This window comes from Ambystoma mexicanum, chromosome 5p, assembly GCF_040938575.1.
Source record: "Ambystoma mexicanum isolate Mex_15411 chromosome 5p, UKY_AmexF1_1, whole genome shotgun sequence".
Taxonomy (NCBI): Eukaryota; Metazoa; Chordata; class Amphibia; order Caudata; family Ambystomatidae; genus Ambystoma; species Ambystoma mexicanum.
The window spans coordinates 446267261-446289472 of NC_090930.1; the positions used below are offsets into that span (position 1 = coordinate 446267261).

A 22212-nucleotide genomic window follows, 5' to 3' on the forward strand; every position below is an offset into this window, starting at 1 on the left:
TCAGCAGCTCCGAACTTGTACCTGCAAGATAAAGGACAGTTAGTGCGCATCGTGAAGCAGGCAACAAGCGCTTACTTACGTGCTTCCAGGCGCTTCTATTCCTCACACGGGTTCCATCCTCAACTCACTTCAGCCCGTCATCCGCCATCGCCGGAACCCTGCAAAACAAGAGACATCATTACAAAAGACTTTTAAAGACATTTGAAATACTCGGAACTTACCGTTCGTGCAGTAAACGACGGACAGCAGTCCTCTGAGGTCAAGAGGCCTGCGCACCCTTATCCAGTGAAGAAACTGGTTACGGCACCCTGCCCCGAGGCAGATGGAGAGCTCGGCGTTCACTTACCTAAGGTGAGAGCGTTAACCTTTGGGGTTCTACAGGAGAAGAGAAGGGGAAGAAGAGAGAGACACCCAATAGCCCCAGTTCATTAATCCCATATTTTCTATCTGCAGACATCTTACTCTTCCGAGTCAGACATACAGTGCACAGAGGTCCAGCCCAAAGAGCCAACCGTGTGTTACACATCACCTTTGAAGATACAGTATTCGCCCAGTCAAGACTGGCGCCTCTGCGGGAATCAGGTGAGCGTTACAACTGTCACGAGCGGCAACCTTAGAAAATGTGTCCTTGACCCCTGTTTTCTTTCCCCTGCCAGTGCCACTAGTCATAAAGGGTGGGTACGGGGAGCAGGCACAGAGTAGGCCACTTGGGTTACAGAGCAGGGAAGCACCACTGCCAGCCTCTTTCATCCCAGGCCAGGATGGCAGCCCCAACACTGCACCAGTTATTGCACAAGGCCACGCAAGGCTGGCAAGTCAACCAGTAGTCCGCGCAGGTTAATGGGGTGCAGAGGTGATGTTCGGGCCTTTTCATATTCTTCTTGCTGCTTCACAAGCCCTGCAGAGGTTTGGGTGGACCAGTGGGTGGGCTAGGGTGTCATGGGGATACAAGTATGGCCTAGGCTAGCTCCCTGCCCAAGGCCATGTAATCACAGACGCATGTCGTCAGCGGTCTGCTCAGGATAATGGGCCGTAGGCACAGCGATAATGTATGGGCCCTAAAGTTCTTCTTGCCACCCCACGAGCCCCGTGGATATCCTGTTGGGGCCGTGAGTGAGCTACGGTGTCTCACGGCTCATGACATGGCTCAGGCAGGCTCGCCGCCCGATTCACGTGATCGCGGGAGGGGAGCGAGGCTCTTGATATGGCGCTGTCCAAATGCTCCACGCCCGTTAGGGAGCTGTGGACAAGCAGTGCACGAGCATGGGGGCAACCACTCACCGCCAACAAAGCTTAGGCTTGTGGATACTCCTGCCTCCACCGGTTCATGTACAGCCTCTGGATAACGACGCTTGTCGTGTCGCAACTGCAATGCTCGTAGTTGCTCTGTGATGTGAGCTGCAGTGCCGAGCTGATATGCGTTTGCTCTTGCTCGGCAAGTTGCGAGGCCGGGCACAGCCACCCTCTAGGATCCCTCAACGCTGGAGTTTCAGCGGCTCCTCCCCACACCACCACTGCTGGGCTTCAAATTGTCATAACACACCGCCTGATCCACGGTTTCTGTCGCCGTCTAAACCGAGCGTTCCCCTCAATTAGGGGAACCGGCGTAAGTGTTTATGATGCAGGGAATCAAATATTACCGTCACCACCTCGGGATTTTGTCGGGCCGAAAGCGGAGCTCAATCCTTAGGCAGCCATCTTGACGGCTGCTCAGCAGCACGGTTTAACTTCCAAGGTCTTCACAGTATTAGGCATTTTTTCTCAAAAACGAAACAGCAGTCTTCCAGGAGTGAACTTAATACGCGTGGAGAGGTTTGCACTTAGAGCTGTTCTTCATCACAAACAGATCAACTGGAGGGGTGTCCTAAAGTTAAAATATTTCCGAAAGGACCGGCAAAGCTCTCATTCGTAGGAGGTACAGCCCTGCCTGCTCAGAGCATTCAACACCCTGTTCCCTGCTCCCACCAGATGTGCAGCTGAAATGGAGATGTTGGTCTCCAGAACCAGAGCTGAATGAACTCCCTGCACAGGGGAAATGGCTGCACAATCCCCCTCTTGCATGCCCATTTTATTGTCTGTTGGAATCCTGACCTTTCCCCCCATAGGGAGAGCAATAAAGTCATCAACGCTAGTCTGATCGCTCACAGCTCTCAGATTGAGGTGCGACAGGCACGCTACCTGTGACCAAAGCTCCGTCACCCACAGATGGGCACCCCAGCCTTTTAGGGAGGCATCCGTGATGATCGAATGTCTGGCCATGGGTACCAAAATGGCTCGCCCATCAATATATTCGCCAAGTTCAAACAGGACGACAAACACTCAGCAACCTTCCTTGAGACCCAGAGAATGCCTGACATCTCTCTGGAGAACTCAAACCAGTGATTGCAGAGAGCGCATCCTGAACCAGGCCTTTAGCACCAGAAAAAAGCTGTATTCCAGAAGGCAGAGAAACGCTGAGGCTGGTAACACACGTGTGTTCTAGAAATAAATGACCATCTATTGAATGCTGGAGACACTCTCCTCAGACAGAAAAACCTTCACCACCAGAGTGTTCATGACTGCTCCGATGAACTATAGCCTCTGAGACGGTACCATTTGTGGCGTCTGTAAATTCAGAGAGGAGCTCAAGAATGTTCGAGATGGCTCGACACCTGCACCGGCATACAACTGGCACCTCCCTCAGGAACAGCTTCCCTACCTCTCTCAAACTTGAGCAGGATCACCTAAGGTTCCGGAAGCAACTCAAGACCTTCCTTTTTTGCTCCTGCCCCCCCCCCCCTGCTGATATACCAGTCTACAGTGCTAACTGGTTACCTGGCCACCCTCTGAAACTTAACAGGCACCAGGCTCCTTCACGACAAGTAGCCCCTTGCACCGACTGTGGCCTACCACGCACTTAGTGACTGTATCTGCAACGATACAGTCCCCTGCCTCCTTGCACTTACTTGAGCCAGCCACCCCGGCGGTACTTGCTTTAGCTTTGCCTACTGCACTCTCCCCATCCATCCACCAGCACTTCTCTCCCTTCCCCCTCGAACTTGCACGATTTGAATGACACATGGCTGTTAGGGAGAATTCTCTGTTTAGGCTGAATTTCCTAACCTAGTGAGTCCCCCAGCAGCTTTGCTGGATTTTTGGGGTTTATTTTTTTCTCCTGCCAAGAGTGAGACTCTTTTACCCTCACTCTTGGGCATGACTTGAGAGTGTTTCTGTGACTTGCTATGTGCTTATGGGCTATTGGGTATTTTTTCCCCATAGGCTATCATTGGTTTTTGAATGTGTGTTACACAGCACCCTCAGTGCAGTAACACAGGGGTGTCATAGAGACCCCCAAACATAGACTCCACACCCTGGGACTGACTACTGTCTCCCTGGGTCTGTAAAGTCCCCATTGACTTTACTAGTCTTAACTTAGGAACTTAACCAGTACAAACCATCATACTGTGGAAGTACTGGTAGGGGCAATTAGATTGCCCCTGGGTTTGTTGTCGAGGGGGTACTGTCCCGTCCCCCCTCGCCGAGTTTCTGGCTGGTGGCAGTGGATACCACGGAAATATTCCACCGGAATATTTCCCAATGGGATTTCCCATTGATTTTAATGCACCACTTTTTGGTGCAATGTTAAAGATACCGCCGGTTTATTTATTGAATATAAATTCACCGGTTGGGATTTTTTTGCCAGAACTCGCCGCCAAAATGGCGTCTAGGTTCACTTCAGTAACCCTGAACCCGAGTCGAGCCTTTGTTCCACTTTTGGCGGGCTTCTGCACAGAAGCCCTCCAAAGTGGTGCCATTCTGTCTGGGTACCACAGGAGGTGTGGGAGGGGGTTTAGGCACCATGGACTGAGTTGCCTTGCCAACTCATGTCGCACTCTGGTGTGATTGGCCCAAGTGGTGAGCCACCCCGCTCACCACTTAGCATGTTTGAGTGACAGCTAGGCTGTACGAATGGGGGTTTGATGTATAAAAGCAGGGTTTTTGGGACTGGTTCTTCAGAAGTCACCACAGGACCTAAGAAGCCGAAGAGGGCGAAGCCAAGCCGACCTGCCAAGACGACACCACCGGTGGAGCCCTGCAAAACCGTCTCACCACTTTTCCCGACGACAGAGGAGATCTCCCGCCGGAGAGTCTTCTTCCCTTGACTGGTGGGGCAACCAGTTTCTGCCTTCTTTTCGCCGCCCTGAAGCATCTCGTGGTCGCCTTGCCCGTGCCAAGCACCCCGGCAACCGGGATACCACTTTTTACCTCAACCGCGAAAGAGGGGTAACATCCTTTTAACCGGAAAGACTCCACGGCTGGTTTCTTCCCTGGTAGTGCAACGACCTTCAGCTTTCCTCCACGACAAGATCATCTCCTCCTCTGGACGACGCCGCGACTTGCACCCACTACCAGGAACAACTGCCCCCGCTGGAGGATCCTTTCCATTTTAAAGGTACTGTGTTCCGCCCGGCTTCCCTTGCCACCGATTGTACGGGGTAGATTTAGCCCTCGGCTCTCGACCCTGGGTAAGCCTGGGACACCCTAACTAAACTTTTCTTAACTGGGAAAAACCTTTTCTACTCACCTGTAAAGACTTGTGACATTGTGTGATCTTGGGCATCTTTTTGCCTGGCTTTCCCTAGAGTGGGCCTGGCAACCGAACTTCCTTGCTCCTCAATAGACTGCCTTTCTACACTCACTGTGAATCTCTGAAAAGTGTTTTGCCTTGCTGTTTTCACTTCTTTTGCCTTTTCCCTCCCTTTTAACTAACTTGTTGGAGTGCCATCTAACGTTAAGCGCTCACCTCTGTTTGGAAATAAGTGGTGTTAACTTAGACTTGTCCAACAAATAACTAGGGATGTACATATGAGTAATAGTGACTGTGTTTTGACTTACTTACCTTTTCTGTGCTAGTGTAATTTATGAGTGTGTCTTTTAAATAAATAATGATATACTTTTACACCTAGCTCTGGTCAGTGTTTGCTTGTACTATTGCGCCTCTGTACCTATTATGTATGCTCTGTATACTCCCTAACTCTTGTTGAGGGAAGTCTGACTGCTCAGCCACAGCTACCAAGTAAATCTGGGTGGTACAGACTGCTACCAAGTGAGTTTGCTGCCAAACACCTGTAGTCTTAAATCTTTTGCAGTGGTCCCAGAGAGAACTGCACAGGTTTCTGTCTAACAATGGCCTAGTACGATCGTTTATGTTCCCCCCCTTTTCTCCCCTTCCTTGCCGCTTCCAGAAACACTTGTGTACATGCGCGTTATGAATGATATGTATCAAATCCCTAAATCTCTCCATTGACTAGTCTGCTTTGAGTCCGAAGTTCTCTTCAAAAATGTTTAGCAGTTTCACCTACACCTCTGTCACAAATCCCAAAGGTCTCAGCCTTTGCGTATCACTGATGACATCCCCATGGAGCACCCAGTGCAGTTAGCCGCAGCCAAGCCAATTTACAGAGCACGGCAGGCTGCTTCCTTGCTGTCACCATCTCCAGAAAGCCATCCTGAATTGGAAATCACTGCTCACAAAATATGCAATAATTTGGCTAGCACTTATGAGGCGTTTAACCTCTTTAGGGCTATACTCCCTGATGCAAAGACTTTCTGTCCTAGCGTGTGGGTTGTCTTCCCTTCCCTACCCAAATTGTGAGTCGAAGACACTGCTGAGGGCATGAAATTAGCTGTGGCTGCCTAGATCAACAAACTCTGTTGAGGGAAGTCCTCAATAGGTGTGCATGCGCTCCCCACCCCCATAGCGACTTGTACTACTTTGTTAGGTTCTTGTCCACAGAGGAGCCAAAAAAGACCTAAGCAGAGTTCAATTCAAGGGTACACGCGGGGGACGAAGTCCACCCACATTTTTTCAGAGGGTGGACTCAGTCCCCCCCGGCTAAAATGAGAAACATTGAATGTACTCTTTTTTTTAAAACTTTTTATTTTTGGTTTTTTTGAATTAACAAACAACTTCTCACCCACATTAGGGTGGAATTAGCCTAGCGCTGTTCCCCTACCTCCCCCCCTACTCCCACCCGCCTCTTGACCACCAATTTCCACAGTGACCAGACCGGATCTCTGAGTATAAAACCAGTTCTACGTTTTAGTATGAGAAGAGAGACACCTCTAACTGTTAGAGGAAAGGGTCCTTCTTTATTGAGAGTTGACTGGGGAGGCCAGGGTACTCTCGGCCTCTTTCATCAGGAATATGACTAGTGGTCCCCAGATGTCTGGCGGGCGCGCATGTTGCGGTAGAAGCTTAACGAAATCAGTTTCGACATCTTGGCAGTAAAGAATGTCTTTGCACCAGGCGGTGACAGTTGGGAGAGGACCGCGGCCCCAGGCCATAGCGACTCTTCTACGTGCTAGTGTCAGCAGAATACCTGCTAGTTTTCTTGTAGGGGCTTTCAGTAATCTGGTCATGCCTAGTAGAGCTGCTGTGTTGGCTGGACGAACTGATTCTCCAATTATCGCACTCGTAGTCTCCAGCACCTGGGACCAGAACAAAGCCAGCTTAGGGCAGTCCCATGCCAGATGGACGAAGTTTGCTGAGGTCTTCCCACACCTCACACATTTTAAAGTTGATTCTGGGTGCTGCTTGTTCGCTTTGGCTGGCGTATAGTATATTTGGTGCAGGTAGTTGAAATGGACTAGCTTGAGCCGAGTGTTAAGAGCGATTTTCTGGGTTTGTTTGAGGATGAAAGACCAGTCGGCGTTGGAGAAGGTTATACCTAGGGCCGTTTCCCATCTGATCTTGGCTCGGGACTCAACGGGAGCTGTGTCCATTATGATGGCTCTGTAGATCTGTGAGAGTAATCTTCCCTCACCCTGAGTTTGTATTACAGAATGTAGGAGCTGCCATGTCTGAGGTTGCTGTGGGATGTTGGGAAGGATTGCCTGCAGAGTGTGGTGGGTTCTAAAGTAAATGAAGATGTCCAGTGATGTTGTGCCGCCTTTCTCCTTCGCTTGATCAGGAGTTAGGAAACCGTCTTTGGTGAATAGTTCTCCCAGAGTTTTAATTTGGAGTTTCTCTAGCCATTGGAGGTAAACTTTTTCAGTAGTTAAAGGGATCCCTGGTATGAATTTTGCAGGAAGGAGTGGTGAATATCTAGTTTGAACATTGTATTTTTGCGCTAGGATTTTCCATATTTTATATGTTGTTAAAACAACATTCATGGTGTTGTTGGGGACAGGGATCCCGCCAAAGATGACTGCTCTCAGTAAGTTCGGTGTCGCCAGAGCTCTCTCTATTTGCACGTGCGGTCTGACTGTGTGTGTGGGGTACCAGTGGCTAAGGAATTGCGCCTGTGCAGCCCAATAATATTTTTCAAGATCTGGGAGTGCTAGGCCACCGTTCATTACCGGGAGAGTTAGTATGGAATGTGCCACTCTGGCGGGCTTCCCAGCCCAAAGCAGATCCAGGACCAGACTCCTCAGTTTCCTCAGGAAGTGTTGTGGAAGTAGAATGGGAATGTTGGAGAAGAGATATAGAAGTTTTGGCAATATCACCATCTTGACTAGGGAAGCTCTTCCCCATAAGGTCAAAGGTAGGGTTTTCCAGCGGGCCACTTTTTCTAGTAGAGATTTGACTACTTCTTCATAGTTGTCTTGGAACACTTCATGGTGTTTCAGCGACAATTGTATGCCTAGGTATCGTACTTTGGATGACTTCCAGGTGAGATGGAAATCGTCTTTGAATGGATTGGTCATCGGGGTTAGCGGGAAAACAATTGATTTTGTTTGATTAATTTTCAAGCCTGAGGCATCCCCGAATTTGATTACCACCCTCATGACAGGATTTAGATTGTCAATGGGGTCTCGTATGAATAAGACTACGTCATCCGCGTACAAAGAGATGAGTTTGTGTGGGCCAATGGCCAGACCTCTGTGTTGTCTATGTTCACGTAGATTGGAGGCTAAGGGTTCCATTACCAGGGCGAATAGTAGAGCTGACAACGGGCAACCCTGTCTGGTACCTCGTTGCAAGTTGATGGTGGACGATTTTGCTGTCCCTACTATTATATTGGCTGTAGGGTTGGTGTATAGCAGGGATACCAGTTTGATGAAACGAGCCCCCAGGCCCATCCTGGTTAGCACCGAAAACATGAATGGCCACTCCACAGAGTCAAATGCTTTTTCAGCGTCGAGTAGAAGAGCAATTGCTTGTTGGGACGGGTTCAGCGCTCATATGACTCCGAATAGTCTCCTAATGCCAAAGGTGGTGTTACGGCCTGGTATGAACCCTGCCTGGTCTGCAAGAACCAGAGCTGGCATTAGCGGCATCAACCTATTTGTAAGGATCTTTGCCAAGATCTTGTTGTCGAGGTTTAAAAGTGAGATGGGACGATAGGACGCGCAGTTATCAGGTGGTTTGTCTGCTTTATGTAGAAGTATAACGTTGGCTTCACACATGGTCTGCGGGAGGGAGCCTTTTTCCAGGGCTTCCTTGTATACATCAGCTAGAAGGGGAGCAAGGGTATGCGCAAATGCCTTATGAAATTCCCCGGTTAGGCCATCAGGGCTTTGGAGTTCGGGAGAGTTTTGATTGCTTCAATAATTTCTTCTGGGGAGATCAGCTCGTTGAGGGGCTCCCTCAGATGGGATTCGACCCAGTATAGCTCGGTGTCTTCCAAGTATCTTAGTGGAGCTTCTGTACTCTCGGAGTGTTGGGTACTATACAGATTTTGGTAAAAGTGTCTCCTCTGCCATACTCGCGTCTGTGTATAACATTTCTCCCAGTGAGTTGCGAATCCCCTCTATAGGAGTTGGTTTGCGGTCAGCTCTTATCAATCTTGCCAGTAGTGCTCCGGGTTTTTGCCCTTCACCATATTGTCTGACCAAGGTCTCGCGATGCAGAAATTTTAATTCGCGCTCGGCTAGTGTATTAAACTTTAGTAATTCTTCCTTCAGGGTGGCTTTCGTTTTAGGATCGTCTGTGTCCCTGACCTGATGTTCGAGGTCTTTGAGTCGGTCTTCACAGGCTTTGATCTCGCGTCTGATGAGCTTAATAATACCGTTCTCCTTGGCTTGGCACACTCCCCTTGTGAAGCATTTCAGTGATTCCCACAGCGAACTGGCGGAGGGGACCGAGCCGACATTGGCTTCAAGAAATATCTCGATTTCTTCTTTCAGTTCAGTTGAGAATACTGTGTCTTGCATAGATCCCGTCTTGAAGCGCCATCGCTGTAGTCTGGATACTGGTTGGGAGGGGAGAAGGCAGAGGGTTACTGGTGAATGGTCTGACAAAGTTCGTGGTAATATGTGGCAGGGGCCACTCTGTAGAGGGCCATTTCTGGATGTGAACAGGTAGTCGATTCGGGAGCTGGTGTTATGAACCGCTGAATGGAAGGTGTAGTCTCTCAGGTCTCCGTTGGCCGTTCTCCATGCGTCACTTAAATCAAAGGCTCTGCAGAGTTCTGTTATTTGCATGCTGGCCTTAGAGGTCTGTTGTGTCGTGGCATGTGATCCGTCTCTGGTCGGGTCTATGACAGTGTTCATGTCGCCATCCCAGACCACCGTTGATTGTTCAAGTGAGGAGAGCTGAGATAGTACCCAGCCGAAGTTATCTGGTCCGTCCACGTTGGGGGCGTAGGAGTTGATGAAGGTGATCGCCTTGCCTGCTATTATGCCCTTGACCAGGACGGTTCTGCCCTCAGAGTCTTTTGCAAAGCGGGAAAGACGGAAGTTGATTCTTTTGTGAATTAGGATAGCGACGCCTCTAGAATAGGATGAGTATGACGAGTAGTATCTGTGGCAGCCCCATGATTTGGCCCATGTGTGTTCTTTCTTGGGTGTTAGATGGGTTTCCTGTACCATCGCCACATCGATTTCATGTCTTCTTAAGTATTGCAGGATTTTGCGAGTTTTAGACGGGATGTTACCTCCTCTTATATTCCAAGTTGCAACCCTGAATGGTACGAGGCGAAAAGTGTTTTGGTTTGCGTTGGTGGTTCCCTGGTCTTATGATTGGAATACATTTGGTTGTGAGATAATGAGCTTAGATTATATTGAGCTATGCTGATTGGTGCATGTCCATTGGTGGTGGAGGGCGGGGGGCCAATCCAACGGGGGGGTACAGTCGGTCGGCGCTGGCCTCTTCTTTCAAATGCATAGCAATTAACAGATTCTGGCGGTGCCAGATGGGTGGTTGCTATCCCAACCCAGAACTGTAAACAATGAACAATGTAACAGGTCTTGGAACTTTTCCCATTTCGCGGACAACCCCCAACTTGTCCGACGGGAACCCCCCCCAACTTGAGCGAGGGAACAGATGCTGTGCTCGGGGCGCTTGGGGCCTCCCCAAGAGCTCTGCCCTATTGTATAATGGTGATTGAGCGTGTTCCGGCTAGTTGAGCATGCTTCTGAACATAGTTTTTGACTTTAAGGTGGATTTCTGGGGACTCTCTCTCTCTGTGGACGAGGTCTTTGAGAGTTATGGATCGGGCAGCCGTTTTGGTCCAGGAATAAATGGACCTCGTCAGGTGAATTGAAGAAGTGTATTTTCCCGTTATGTTGTACCCTGAGGCGTGCTGGAAATAGCATTGAGTAGGCGAGCTTGCCTTCTCTAAGTCTTTGCTTGGCGCTGGTGAAGGCTCTTCTCTGAGTCTGTACTGCGGATGAAAAGTCAGGGTATATGTGGATTTTATCTCCGTCGTGGAGTAGTTCGCCTTGCTCCCTAGCCAGGCGTAGGATGGTGTCTCGGTCTCTGTAGTTAAGTAATCTTGCAATGATGGCTCTAGGAGGGGCGCCGGGAGCCGGTCTGGAGGCTGGGGTCCTGTGCGCTCTCTCGATCATAAACATTTGTGAGAAGGGATCTCTGCCGAAGAGGGAGAGACAAATGGACTCCACGAAGTCTTCCATCTTCTTTTGGGGGTCGTACTCCCTGACCCCAATGATCCGGACATTGTTCCGTCTAGAACGACCCTCCAAGTCCTCACATTTGGCCATCGTTGCGGACATTTGGCTTTCAAGTCTTGCGACTTTGTTGGAGAGGGACATGGCACCGTCGTCGAGATTCGAGACTCTCTGTTCGACTTCCGTCAGCCGCTCTGTGTGGGTGTCTAAGCGATGTTGCATTAGGTCGACTTTGGAGGATAAACCATCCATTTTGTTATTCAGACTGCCAATGCCCACCTTAAGGTCTAGTAGAAGTTCTTTTATTTCCAGTGGATAATTCTCGGACATTGGATGATCTGAGCTACTCGGTGCCGGGTCGTCGCCATTTTGTGGGTTTGGAGTCTTGGGCACCGTGTTGTTGTCGAACGTTAGCTTCTTTTGCAGTTTGTCTACTTTGCCCATCTTGGCTAATGTATGTAGTCTGCTTGGAGGTGGTAAGGGTCCGCGGTGGCTGGAGGGGTTGTTGATGTAGCCCTGACTGAGTGAAGTACTGGCGTTGGGTAAATGGAAGACGGAGGTTTTCAGGTTGTTTTGTTGTAGGGTGACCCTATTGGGTGAGGAGGGATTCGGGATCTCGCTCTTGGGGCTTGGATGATGGTTTAAAGGGCAAGGAGTTCGTGCTAGTGATGCACTAGCAATGACTGGCTCTTCGTTCAGGGTTTATGTCTCGGACGAGATGCGATCCGGCGAGCTGGTGGAGACCCTCCTGTCGCTGTATCTCTCATTTAGGGGTCCTGAGGCGTTTGGGAATCTTGGAGGGGCCGTGTAGGAGATCGCTTTGCAGTGTTGTCTACTGCGTAGGTGGTGTGTCCCCTTATGGAGTGCCTGGCGCTTGGGGGCGAAGCCGCTGTAGGTGTTGTAGCTGGGGGAGTTATATAATCCCAGCCGCGGGGCTGATGGCGCAACACGGCCTCCAGGGGAATCCTGGAGGGTCTGCACCCAGCCCGCGGGGCCGTAGTTTGCAACGGCTATTAGCGCCTTTTAGTGTTAGTTATGAGGGAGCAGCAACCCCTCCTCTGGAGCCTCGACGCCCTCTGGCACGTACCTCGGGTGGTAGTCTTCCGGGTGGGTGCTCCTGGCGTTCTCCGAGTTGAGCACCTCGGTTGCCGCTCTACGGTCCGATGTGGCCTGGTGTGATGGTCTGGCGGAAGACGGGGAGATAGCGGGCTGCACCTTGGGATCCCGGGAGGCCTCTCGAGCGCCGGCTCTGGTGTCTCGCGGCATGGATCGGTGCTGTGGCCAGGAGCGCCGTCTCTCAGGATGACAGTAATGGCCGTCGCCGGTCCGGAAATGGAGGGGGCGCGCTCCACCGGAGTCCAGGTCGGCGCGCGGCTGTATCACCGTCGCGGGCGTCCGGAGACTGGGGTCTGCTGGGGTCCGGAACGCGCACACAGAGGCCCCCGGGGAACCGCGCCCCTCTTACGAGAGTCCGCCAGGTGTGCGGGTAGATTTCGGCCTACGCACTGTTTGGGTGGTGCAGGGGCCTGGATAGTCCGATTTTCTTTCAGATTTGCAGGAGGGGGATACGACGTGATCAGAAGCTGGTGGATGTTTTTTATCAGCGGATCGGGGCTGGGAACCGCAGGATTCTGTCGGATTGATTGCGGGCAGAGTGGGAGCTCAAGCAAGAGCGGCCATCTTGGTTGGCCCTCTAGCGCCCTCTATTGAATGTACTCTTTGAATTTATGCATTAAAGCAGACCACATGGATCTAACCACAGTCATCAGGCTTGAAGGCCAGACTTTTCACTATTTCACTATATAACCTGATGAAAAACAAGCAACACAGTCCAGTGAAAGCATTTGTATTGGTTCTTGGAGTCTAAAACGTGGACATCTTTTAATGTTTTCAAACACACTGTTAGAAGAAAATATCCTCTCTGGGTTTTGTGTGTGTATTGTTTTTATGAAAGTCAAATTCCACTTGTCCTGTGCAAATTTGGGTGGTTATGCAAAGCTAATTTTATGAAATGTGCATTTTTCACCTTGATGTGCTAACTTCTGGCGACGTCACATCCAATTGCATTTGTTGATGAGTCCCCCCACTTTCATTATTAGGACTTGACCCATGGACCTAAGGCTGGGACGGGATCCTCAATAGCCGTGTTAAAGGGAAAGATGGTTTCAGTAGGAGGAGCTCTGTCCAAAATATCCATTAACTTGTACTGTAATTAATCAATCTTTTGTACTAAATATTTAGCTGGCACTCTTAAGGCCGAGAGCAACCACCACTTTTTCCACCACCTTCCTAAAATGCTCATTGGGATGACGGTAAGGGGAAGTTGCTGCATAGCATAGTGTCAAGGCCACTAACGATGTGGAGACCCAACCTGAGGGTCCTGCTCCGCACCTGCCAGTGGTTGAAGGCCAAAGGGGACAGGATTTCTTTTGTCAACGCAGACTGTTCTAATAGATTGGAAGAACCAGGCCCTTGCCTCCAGGCTTAACCGCCCAGAGATAACCAGTTGAAGCATCAGCCGCAGCAGAGACAGGGGAATCCGTTGACGTTTGGGTCAAAGATGTACCAGTCATGGCCTGCAAAAAAATAGGCAACATCTGATCCACATACTCCTCCCTACTCAATCTAAGTCTTCTCCTCCTCTTTTGCATGTGGAGGACGACGAAGACACTTCGGGTGCACATCCCCTTCTTGGTCTTGTCTTGGGGAGGAAGGATAGCTCAGGGGCAATGCATTTGTCTTGGAAGCAAGACAACACAGGTTTGAATCCCGATCCCGCGCGTAGAAACCACTCGCTGGTATTAATCGTGGTACTAAAAAAAACAATGAAAACAACAATAACCTGCCCTCATTTTAGGGAGAGAAGGTGCTGTAGACTGTGAAGGAGGTTGTCTTAGCTCCAAATTAGCAGCCCATTTCCTAAGAGATTTCGAATTAACTGACTGCCACGATCCACATTGCTCCATGTCATGTTCCACCCCAAGACACCACACACATACTGTGCAGATTGGCGATGGATATTTTGGAGCTACCCTGATGGCTTGGGACAAAGTAAAGTGGCGCAGGTAACATTTTTGAAAAGGTGTCCCTGATGGACAGCTTGCTAAGCCTGTTGAAAAAAGGAGGCCTTAGTGAATACTTGTCACACCCAGAGTCGATAAAGCTACACTTTGCCCCCCAGGTAAAGTTTTACAAGAACAGTTTGCACTGGGGAATATCTATCCAGTTGAGGAATCTGTTGGAGGATGCAAACCACTGAAAGTTTGCTAGCAAATAATATTTGTAATTGGAAATACAGAAAACAACAGTGATAAGGATGTGGCGTTATCGTACCTTATTTTCTCCTGGTAAAGGCTCAATCCCAGTGATTTTTCTTCCCACTTTGTTTCTTCCCCTGGTGGAGCGCACATGGATCTGTGTGTGGTACTTCAAATGCTACACCAAGCAAAAAGGCATCTCATATCAATTCAATATATTGAAAAGCAAAGGCAGGTTTTCAAAATATAGATCAATTTAACTTTTATTTAAAAACATTTTGTTTATCAAAAATGTTAAACATCACAATCATAATGACATTACAAACAGCCATTTCCTCCATTGCAATGCTTCTTAAACCAAAAAGAAATGCCTGCACCACCAAACCAGTTGTTATAAATAGCAACATAATTGTGTGGACAAATTTATCTAACTTGGTGAAGTTGGCCCACTTTCAGTTATGAAATGCACGCCTATAATTAGCAAATACACATGAAGGTTGTGCAGTTTATTCTGACAACACCTGCAGTGTTCATTAGGCATGAGATCTTTATTCAAATGCTTATTTTGAATTTCTTCTTCTGTTAGTATCAACGCTCACCTTGGTACGCCAGTCTATTCTTGACTGCGCCGCTCAGGGTATGCAGTCACAGAATCAAAATTATGGAGTTTGTTCCGGGGTACACTTTGAGCCCTGCCTGGGAAAGTACACCACTAAACTCTCAGGATTGCCCAAGGACTCTAAAACCCCTCCAACATCCAATATTACATTGTGTACTAAATTAGAATTCTCCAAATGTGCAGGGAAACAAACATCAAATATCACAACACTTTAGAATATATTTGTTGCCACACCTTTACAGAACTATAGTCCACCCAACAAGACTGATGCACCAAAGCCATCACAAAATATTCCTCCCCTGCTGCAAACCTCCCTGTGTTTGTAGCATCTATTTTCTCCATTCCCATCCTCTTCCTTTCTCCCTTCTCCCTTGCTCAGTTTCGTTTGTCCAGCAGACAAAGGCCTGGATTCCCCTAGCAGGTGCAAAGTACGATTCTCCATGGGCAAACCTAGGCACCTTGAAACTATGTTGATGATTTGGTGCAGCATGACAATGCATTACTTACCGTAAAAGCATTTCTGATGGTTGTATCTGCTTAGATTCACATGCTGTGCATAGGTCCGACATCCAGTGGTCACTGCGGAGTATTGCATTTTGTTTTTCGTAGTCGAAAAGGGGACGTCGACAAGGCGTGTCTGTAACACTATCCCTATAGTGACGTGCGTTGTACCCACAATCCCTCACGCGTCGAGGTCCCTCTGTTTGTATTTTTCTGCCCTGAGGGAGCCTTATAGACGTGAGTGAGTACAGAAAAGAGAGATATAAAAGGAAGTCTATGTTCCTTCCATCCGAGCGGGGAGGAAGGGTGGGCGCATGTGAATCTAAGCAGATACAACCATCAGAAATGCTTTTACGGTAAGTAATGCATTGTCTTCTGATGTTTGTTAATCTGCTTAGAATCACATGCTGTGCATAGACTAGCGAGCAGTACCCGGAGTTGGCGGTGGGTTATGAGAAGGAACAGTAGAGAAAAGATGTCTTAATACTGCCTGTCCCACCTGGGAGTCAGATCTAGAGTGTGCATCTAGACAGTAGTGTTTTGTAAAGGTGTGCACAGAACTCCAGGTAGCCGCTTTGCAGATGGACTCAAGGGGAACATTTGCAATGAATGCTATGGAAGCCCCAGTGCCTCGAGTGGAATGTGCTCTTGGCTTGAAGGGTAGTTCTCTCTTAGCAAGAGTGTAACAGAGAGTGATGCATTGAACAATCCATCTAGATATAGTGGATTTTGAGACCGCATCTCCTTCTCTTCCTGCTGCCACCGAGACAAAGAACTGATTAGTCTTTCTCAGTGGTCTGGTTCTTTCCATGTAGAACATGACAGCTCTGCGTACATCTAGTGTATGCAGACTTTTTTCTCCCGAGCTGGAAGGGTTTTGAAAGAATGTTGGTAGTTCTATAGTTTGGTTTACATGAAATTTCGAGATGAATTTAGGTGCAAACCTTGGGTGTGTGCGTAGAACCACCTTATCTTTGTGAACTGTTACGAAGGGGTCTAGTACAGAAAGAGCCTGTAGTTCACTTACTCTCCTAATGGAGGTGATAGCTATTAGGAAAGCAGTCTTAAGGGTGATATCTTTAAGAGTTGCCTTGTGCATGGGTTCGAAGGGAGGGCCCATGAGTCTGGAAAGTACCACATTTAAGTCCCATCCGGGAGCTGGGTTAGCTATCGGAGGGTGTATCCTCTTTACCCCCTCCATGAAGGCTTTGATAACTGGTATCTTCCACCACGACACTTTAAGTTGGGAAGTGGTGTATGCAGAAAGTGCCGCTAGGTGGACTTTAATGGAATTGAACACTAAACCTGAATCCAGTAAATGGGTCAAGTATAGAATAATGTCAGTAGGAGAGCAGTCAACTGGGTTGATGCTAGTACCTCTACACCAGATAACGAATCTTTTCCATTTGCTAGAATAGCAGTGTCGAGTATTAGGTTTTCTGGCTTCCCTGAGGATGTCCATACATCTCTGTGGGAGTTGTAAATGTCCAAATTCTATGATCTCAGGAGCCAGGCTGCTAAGTTCATGGTCTGAGGGCATGGATGCAGTGTCCTGCCTTTGTCTTGTGACAGCATGTTGTACGGGCAGGGAAGTTTTATTGGGGGAGATAGGGACATCTCCATCAAGTGAGCGAACCATGGCTGCCGGGCCCACATTGGGGCCACTAGTATCATGGTAACCTGCTCCTGGTGCATCTTGTGCACCACTTTGTTGAGAAGGGGAGTCGGTGGAAAGGCGTAAACAAATTTCCCTGACCATTGAATCGACAGACCGTTCCCCTTGGACTGGTTCTGGGGGTACCTGGAGGCGTAACTTTGGCATTGTGAGTTCTCCAGGGTTGCGAACAGGTCTATTTCCGGGAATCCCCATTGCGTGAAGACGTCTAAGACGATGTCTTCGTGCAATTGCCATTCGTACTCTTCGGGCAGGGGGAAGTCTCTGCTGAGTTTGTCTTCTAGCAGATTGAGTTCCCCTGGTACATGTTGTGATAGTAGGAACATGTTGTGTTTGAGAGCCCACTTCCATATATTCTGGGACAGCTTGGACAGTCCTGGAGAGTGAGTGCCCCCTTGCTTGTTGAGGTAGTACATGGCTGTGGTGCTGTCTGTGAGGACCATCACTGTCTTTCCTTGTAAGTGTTCCTGAAAGGCTTTCAGTGCTTTGAACACCGCTAGTAGTTCCAGCAGGTTTATATGCTTGGATGCTAAACTCGGAGTCCACACTCCGTGTGCTGTCTGATGGGATAGGTGAGCCCCCCATCCTGTAAGGGATGCGTCTGTGGTTAGAGTGGCTTCCACTGCGGGTGTGGCAAAAGTCTTCCCTAATAACAGGTTTTCTTTTGTCCACCACCGTAGCGAGAGAACCAAGGCCTGCGAGACCACCACTAGATCGTCCCATTGTCCGCTGGCCTGACACCACTGGCTGTAGAGCCACTCTTGCATTGGGCGCATGCGCAGGCGCGCGTGAGGTACCAAATAAATACATGACGCCATCATCCCTAGCAAGCGCATTGCTTTGCGTACCGTCACCTCTCGGCCTGCTACATAATGGGGAATTTGAAACAGCATGTTTTGGACCCTCTCGTTGGAGGGGAATACGAGGCCGTCCTTTGTTCGAATTAGAGCCCCTAGGAATTGTTTGGTTTGGCTGGGGTCTAAGCTGGACTTCTTTTCGTTGATGGAGAAGCCCAGTTGGGACAAAAGGTCTACGGTCTTTTGGGTATTGGAGAAGCATGTTTCGTAAGAATCCCCTGTTATGAGCCAGTCGTCGAGGTAAGGGTATACCGGGATGGATAATCTGCGCAGGTGGGCCGCTGCCACTGCCAGTACTTTCGTGAATACCCTTGGTGCAGATGCTATCCCGAAGGGTAGTACTCTGAACTGGTAGTGTTTGTCCTCTATTTTGAACCGGAGGTATTTTCTGTGCGATGTCAACATTAAAATATGAAAGTATGAATCTTTCATGTCCAGTGTTGTCATGTAATCCCCTTGTGATAACAGTGGGATTACCTCCTGTAAGGTCACCATACGAAACTTTTGGGGTTTGACAAATATGTTCGCTGGGCGCAGATCTAATACAGGGCGCATGGTTAAGTCCTTTTTGGGTACAAGGAAGTACACTGAATAAATACCTTCCGTTACCTGTGATAGGGGGACGGGCTCTATAGCTTCTTTCTTCAGTAGTTCTTCCACCTCTTGTAGAAGAATGGAGAGGTGTTGCGGTGTCATGCGCCAGTTCCGTGGGGGTTTGTACTTCGGGGAACCGTTGAACTCGATGCAGTATCCGTGGGCTATGGTGGATAATACCCAACGGTCTGACGTGATTCCCTCCCATGCTGAAAGGAACGATGTTAGCCGGCCCCCGACCGGTGATGCATGGGAGGGGACCCGAATTTTCGGGTCATTTGCTGGTATTGGGCGTGGAACCTCTGGGGCTGGAGCCACGACCTCTTCCTTTGCCACGGCGTTGGCCTCTTTGACTGAACTGGGTGTTACCCTGGTTAGTGGGCCAGTTGGAGCCAGAGTAATATTGTTGTTGTTGGTTCTGCTGCTGTCTTTGGCCACGAAAGGAGCGTTTATTACCATAGCCTCGCCTGTTAGGGGGCCTAGAAATTTGATCCAGAGTCTTGATGGCATCAAACTCTTTTTTAGCATGTTCTAGGGCCTCATCTACTGCTTTCCCAAACAGATGCGTCTGTTCAATGGGTTTATTTATGAGGGAGGCTTGGGTTTCGGGCTTAAAACCTGAATTGCGTAGCCAAACGTGGCGCTTGAGAAGTATTCCCTGCACTAGGGAGCGGCCATCCCTCTCAGCGGCATCTAGGGAGTTTTTAACGATGCCCTGGTTTACCAGTGTGCCCTCTGATATTATAGCTAGCAGGCGAGAACGCAGAGGTTCAGGTGCTTCCTCTGCTTCGCTGCGCAGCTTGTTCCACTGTGCATCTGCGTAGCTAGCTAAAAGTGAGTTGTTATTAGCAATTCTAGTAGAGAAGGCGGCGGAGGTCGTGATTCGCTTCCCCAGTGCGTAGAGTTTTTTGCCTTCTTTGTCTGGAGGTGCTTCACTAGTGGATAGTGGCACCCCTGCTCTTTTTCTTGTGTTGGTAACCACAAGGGAGTCAGGAATAGAGTGTCCTCTGATGTATAAAGGGTCAGAGGATGAAGGGCTGAAGAGCTTTTCTATTCTAGGGTTGACCCCTCTTACTAAAGCTGGGTTAGTAAGGGAAGGAGAAATTCTTCTTTTAATAGAAGCCAGGAGTGGAATAGATTGGCTAACAGGGGCTTTTTCTTTGATGACTTTTTCTACAAAGTCAATGTCTGGAAGCGTTTCCCCTGTATCAATCTCAAAATGCGCTGCTGCCTTGCGCAATAGTGCATTGAGGGAAGGTTGGTCATCTATGGGAGAGGAGTTCCCATGTGAATCCTTGAGAGGAGAAGGGAGAAAGGCATCCGGGTCTGAATGTACTGATGGGGATTGCCAAGGCTGCACTGACGGTGAATGCCAGGGCTGCGAGGTAGCTGTATCCTCTTCAAACCCTGTAGCAGTGGTGTAAGGATCTTCTTCGAACCCCTCTTCCTCAAGTTCTACCTCTTCTTCTCCACCCAAACACTCCTCATCTTCTTGGAGGTATTGCTCCTCCTCAGTGAGGTCAACCAGCCTAGGAATCTTGACTCTAGGGTCATCCTGTGGCCATTCTCTTTGTCTTTTGTGAGTGGGTGGGTCTTGGTTTCCTAGAAACCTTTCCATTTTCTCCATGCAAGAATGGAGTCTTTCAAGGGTCTCATGGGGTACCCCTGAATAGTCTAGAGGGGGGAAATTAGTGTTTTCGCCTTCGAATCGCTTCGAACGCTCCCACAACGTCGACGAGAGGTTCCCGTCTCCTTCTGAAAAGCCTTCAGGTAGTTCGGAAGCGTCCTTTTTAGAAAGGGGCAGTTCCTGGCTACTTCTGTGTTTTTTCGACGCGGTATTCGACGTTTGTTTCGTCGTCCGCGTACGTTTGTCCTCGGCGACAATTCTCGCTAGGCTCTCGGCCACGATTTTGTCCGTCGAGGGCTCTGGTGTCGACGTTGTGTGCGTTGCACGTTGTACCTCGACGGTCGCTCTAAGGAGCGTTGCGTCGGATGTTTTTGGGGTAGCGCCCGTGTTAGATGGAAGCCCAATCGCTGGTCGCGGCTGCGTTTGCGGGTGGGGCTTGTGACCTTTACGGTCTGCGGTAGACGCCGGAGTGCCCTGCGTCCCCTTCGGCGCTGATGGATCCTTCGTTCTCGACGAAGAAGAGCCGTGGGTAGTGTGTTTAGCCTTATGGGGTTTGTGTGCGTCCTTGTCGCCGGGGTGTTCATCCCCATAAGCAGGGCGTGAGCCGAGCCCGTCGGGGCCGGGGACGGACGAGGAGTGGGAGCGCTCTTTCTGGGGGTTCATGACTTCCGTAACGGACGTCGAGTTATCGCACTCCTCGTCACTTTCAGTAACAGCGGGTGAGGAAACTGACTTCGACATCGCGTAGTCCGCCCACCTCTTAACCCTACGTTCTTTAAGAGTCCTGGGTTTTAAGAGCTTGCAGGCTGCGCAGCTGTTCTCCATGTGATCGAGGGGTAAGCAACGATTACAGAGCTTGTGCTTATCTTTCCAAGTATATTTGCCCTTGCAGCGTGGGCAAAACTTAAATGGTGTCCTCTCCATAGCTGAGGCAATAATAGCTGGCGATAACAACCCCAAGGGAAAGAAAAGGGAGAAAGAAAGACATTCTCGAAGAGAAAGTTCTAACCCCCACTCTCCCTACTGTAAGTTGGCCGTCGAGGCCAGGCCACGTGTTCGGCAGCGCCGAAGGATCTCCTCCGCTCCTCCTCTCTGTCGAAAATCAGTTCGGCGGAGAAACAGCTTCACAGCTAACGTCGAGGGGGAGGGATCGTTATCAGTATATTAAGTTATGACAAAAGGACCGAGGTCCGTGGTAAGTATAGCAATGTCTCTCTAGGAGCTCCGCGAAAGGCGACCAGAAACTGGGCGGAAAAAAACAATAAGAGGGACCTCGACGCGTGAGGGATTGTGGGTACAACGCACGTCACTATAGGGATAGTGTTACAGACACGCCTTGTCGACGTCCCCTTTTCGACTACGAAAAACAAAATGCAATACTCCGCAGTGACCACTGGATGTCGGACCTATGCACAGCATGTGATTCTAAGCAGATTAACAAACATCAGAAAAAACAATATTAACAAGGTGTCCAAGATGTCCAACATCACATTGCATTACCTTATACCCCACTGTACATACAGTACAGTACATTGCATTACCGTATACCCCACTGTATATCTTAAAAGTGTCCACAAGGCGTTTTCAAGATGGTGGAGCAGTAGGACATGTCTGGTGCAGCTCCCACATCCGATCCCGCAAATTGGTGAGCACACGTGCTTGAAGCACAATTGAGCTGGCATCCGCAAAAAGGGATTCATGCCCCCTCCCATCCAGCAAGATGGAAGCGCCCATTTCGGGCAGAGTTTCGTACCCCAATAAAAGATTGGGTTCATCCCAGATGCTCCCGCCGCTGAGGAAGGGAGTAGAGGGGTGGAGCAGAGATGATGTTGCATTGATGGAGGGGGTAGTGCCCCGGAGCTCGACCGATGTAGTAAAACAGTGGCTCCCGCTGCTCATTGCCAAGCCTCGAATAATGAATAGATTTGCAGGGGATCCGCAGCTGCGGGGAGCGCTAAAAAGGAGAGTCAATGGAGAAGTGCATGTATACCAGGTGCCCCACTGGTGACGGGGAGAAAGTGGAATACTTGGCATGGCGAGAAGCACAGACTCCCTGGTGATACACACTGAGCAACGGACTGTCGTCAAGTCCCAGATTGGGCTGAGCTATTATTGCTGGGGGGCTCCAGCTTTAAGGCATTACAAATGGCCCTTAATTTTTACATCATAAACATAACTTGGCTAACAAGTATTCTACTAGGGTGTCAAAATCAGATGGTGTTTTACAGAGAATAGACTTAATTATGCGA

The 22212-nt window shown here is 49.3% G+C and overlaps 1 protein-coding gene across 4 annotated transcripts in view; it reads right to left on the minus strand.

Annotated features, from left to right (window-relative positions):
* WDR44 (WD repeat domain 44) overlaps nucleotides 1-22212 on the minus strand; it is a 1281409-nt gene that overhangs the window by 154809 nt on the left and 1104388 nt on the right. For all 4 annotated transcript variants that reach the window (XM_069612853.1, XM_069612855.1, XM_069612854.1 and 1 more), the window contains one exon: nucleotides 14167-14268. In XM_069612853.1, the coding sequence (XP_069468954.1) occupies nucleotides 14167-14268 (102 nt within the window). The remainder of the gene's footprint in view (nucleotides 1-14166; nucleotides 14269-22212) is intronic.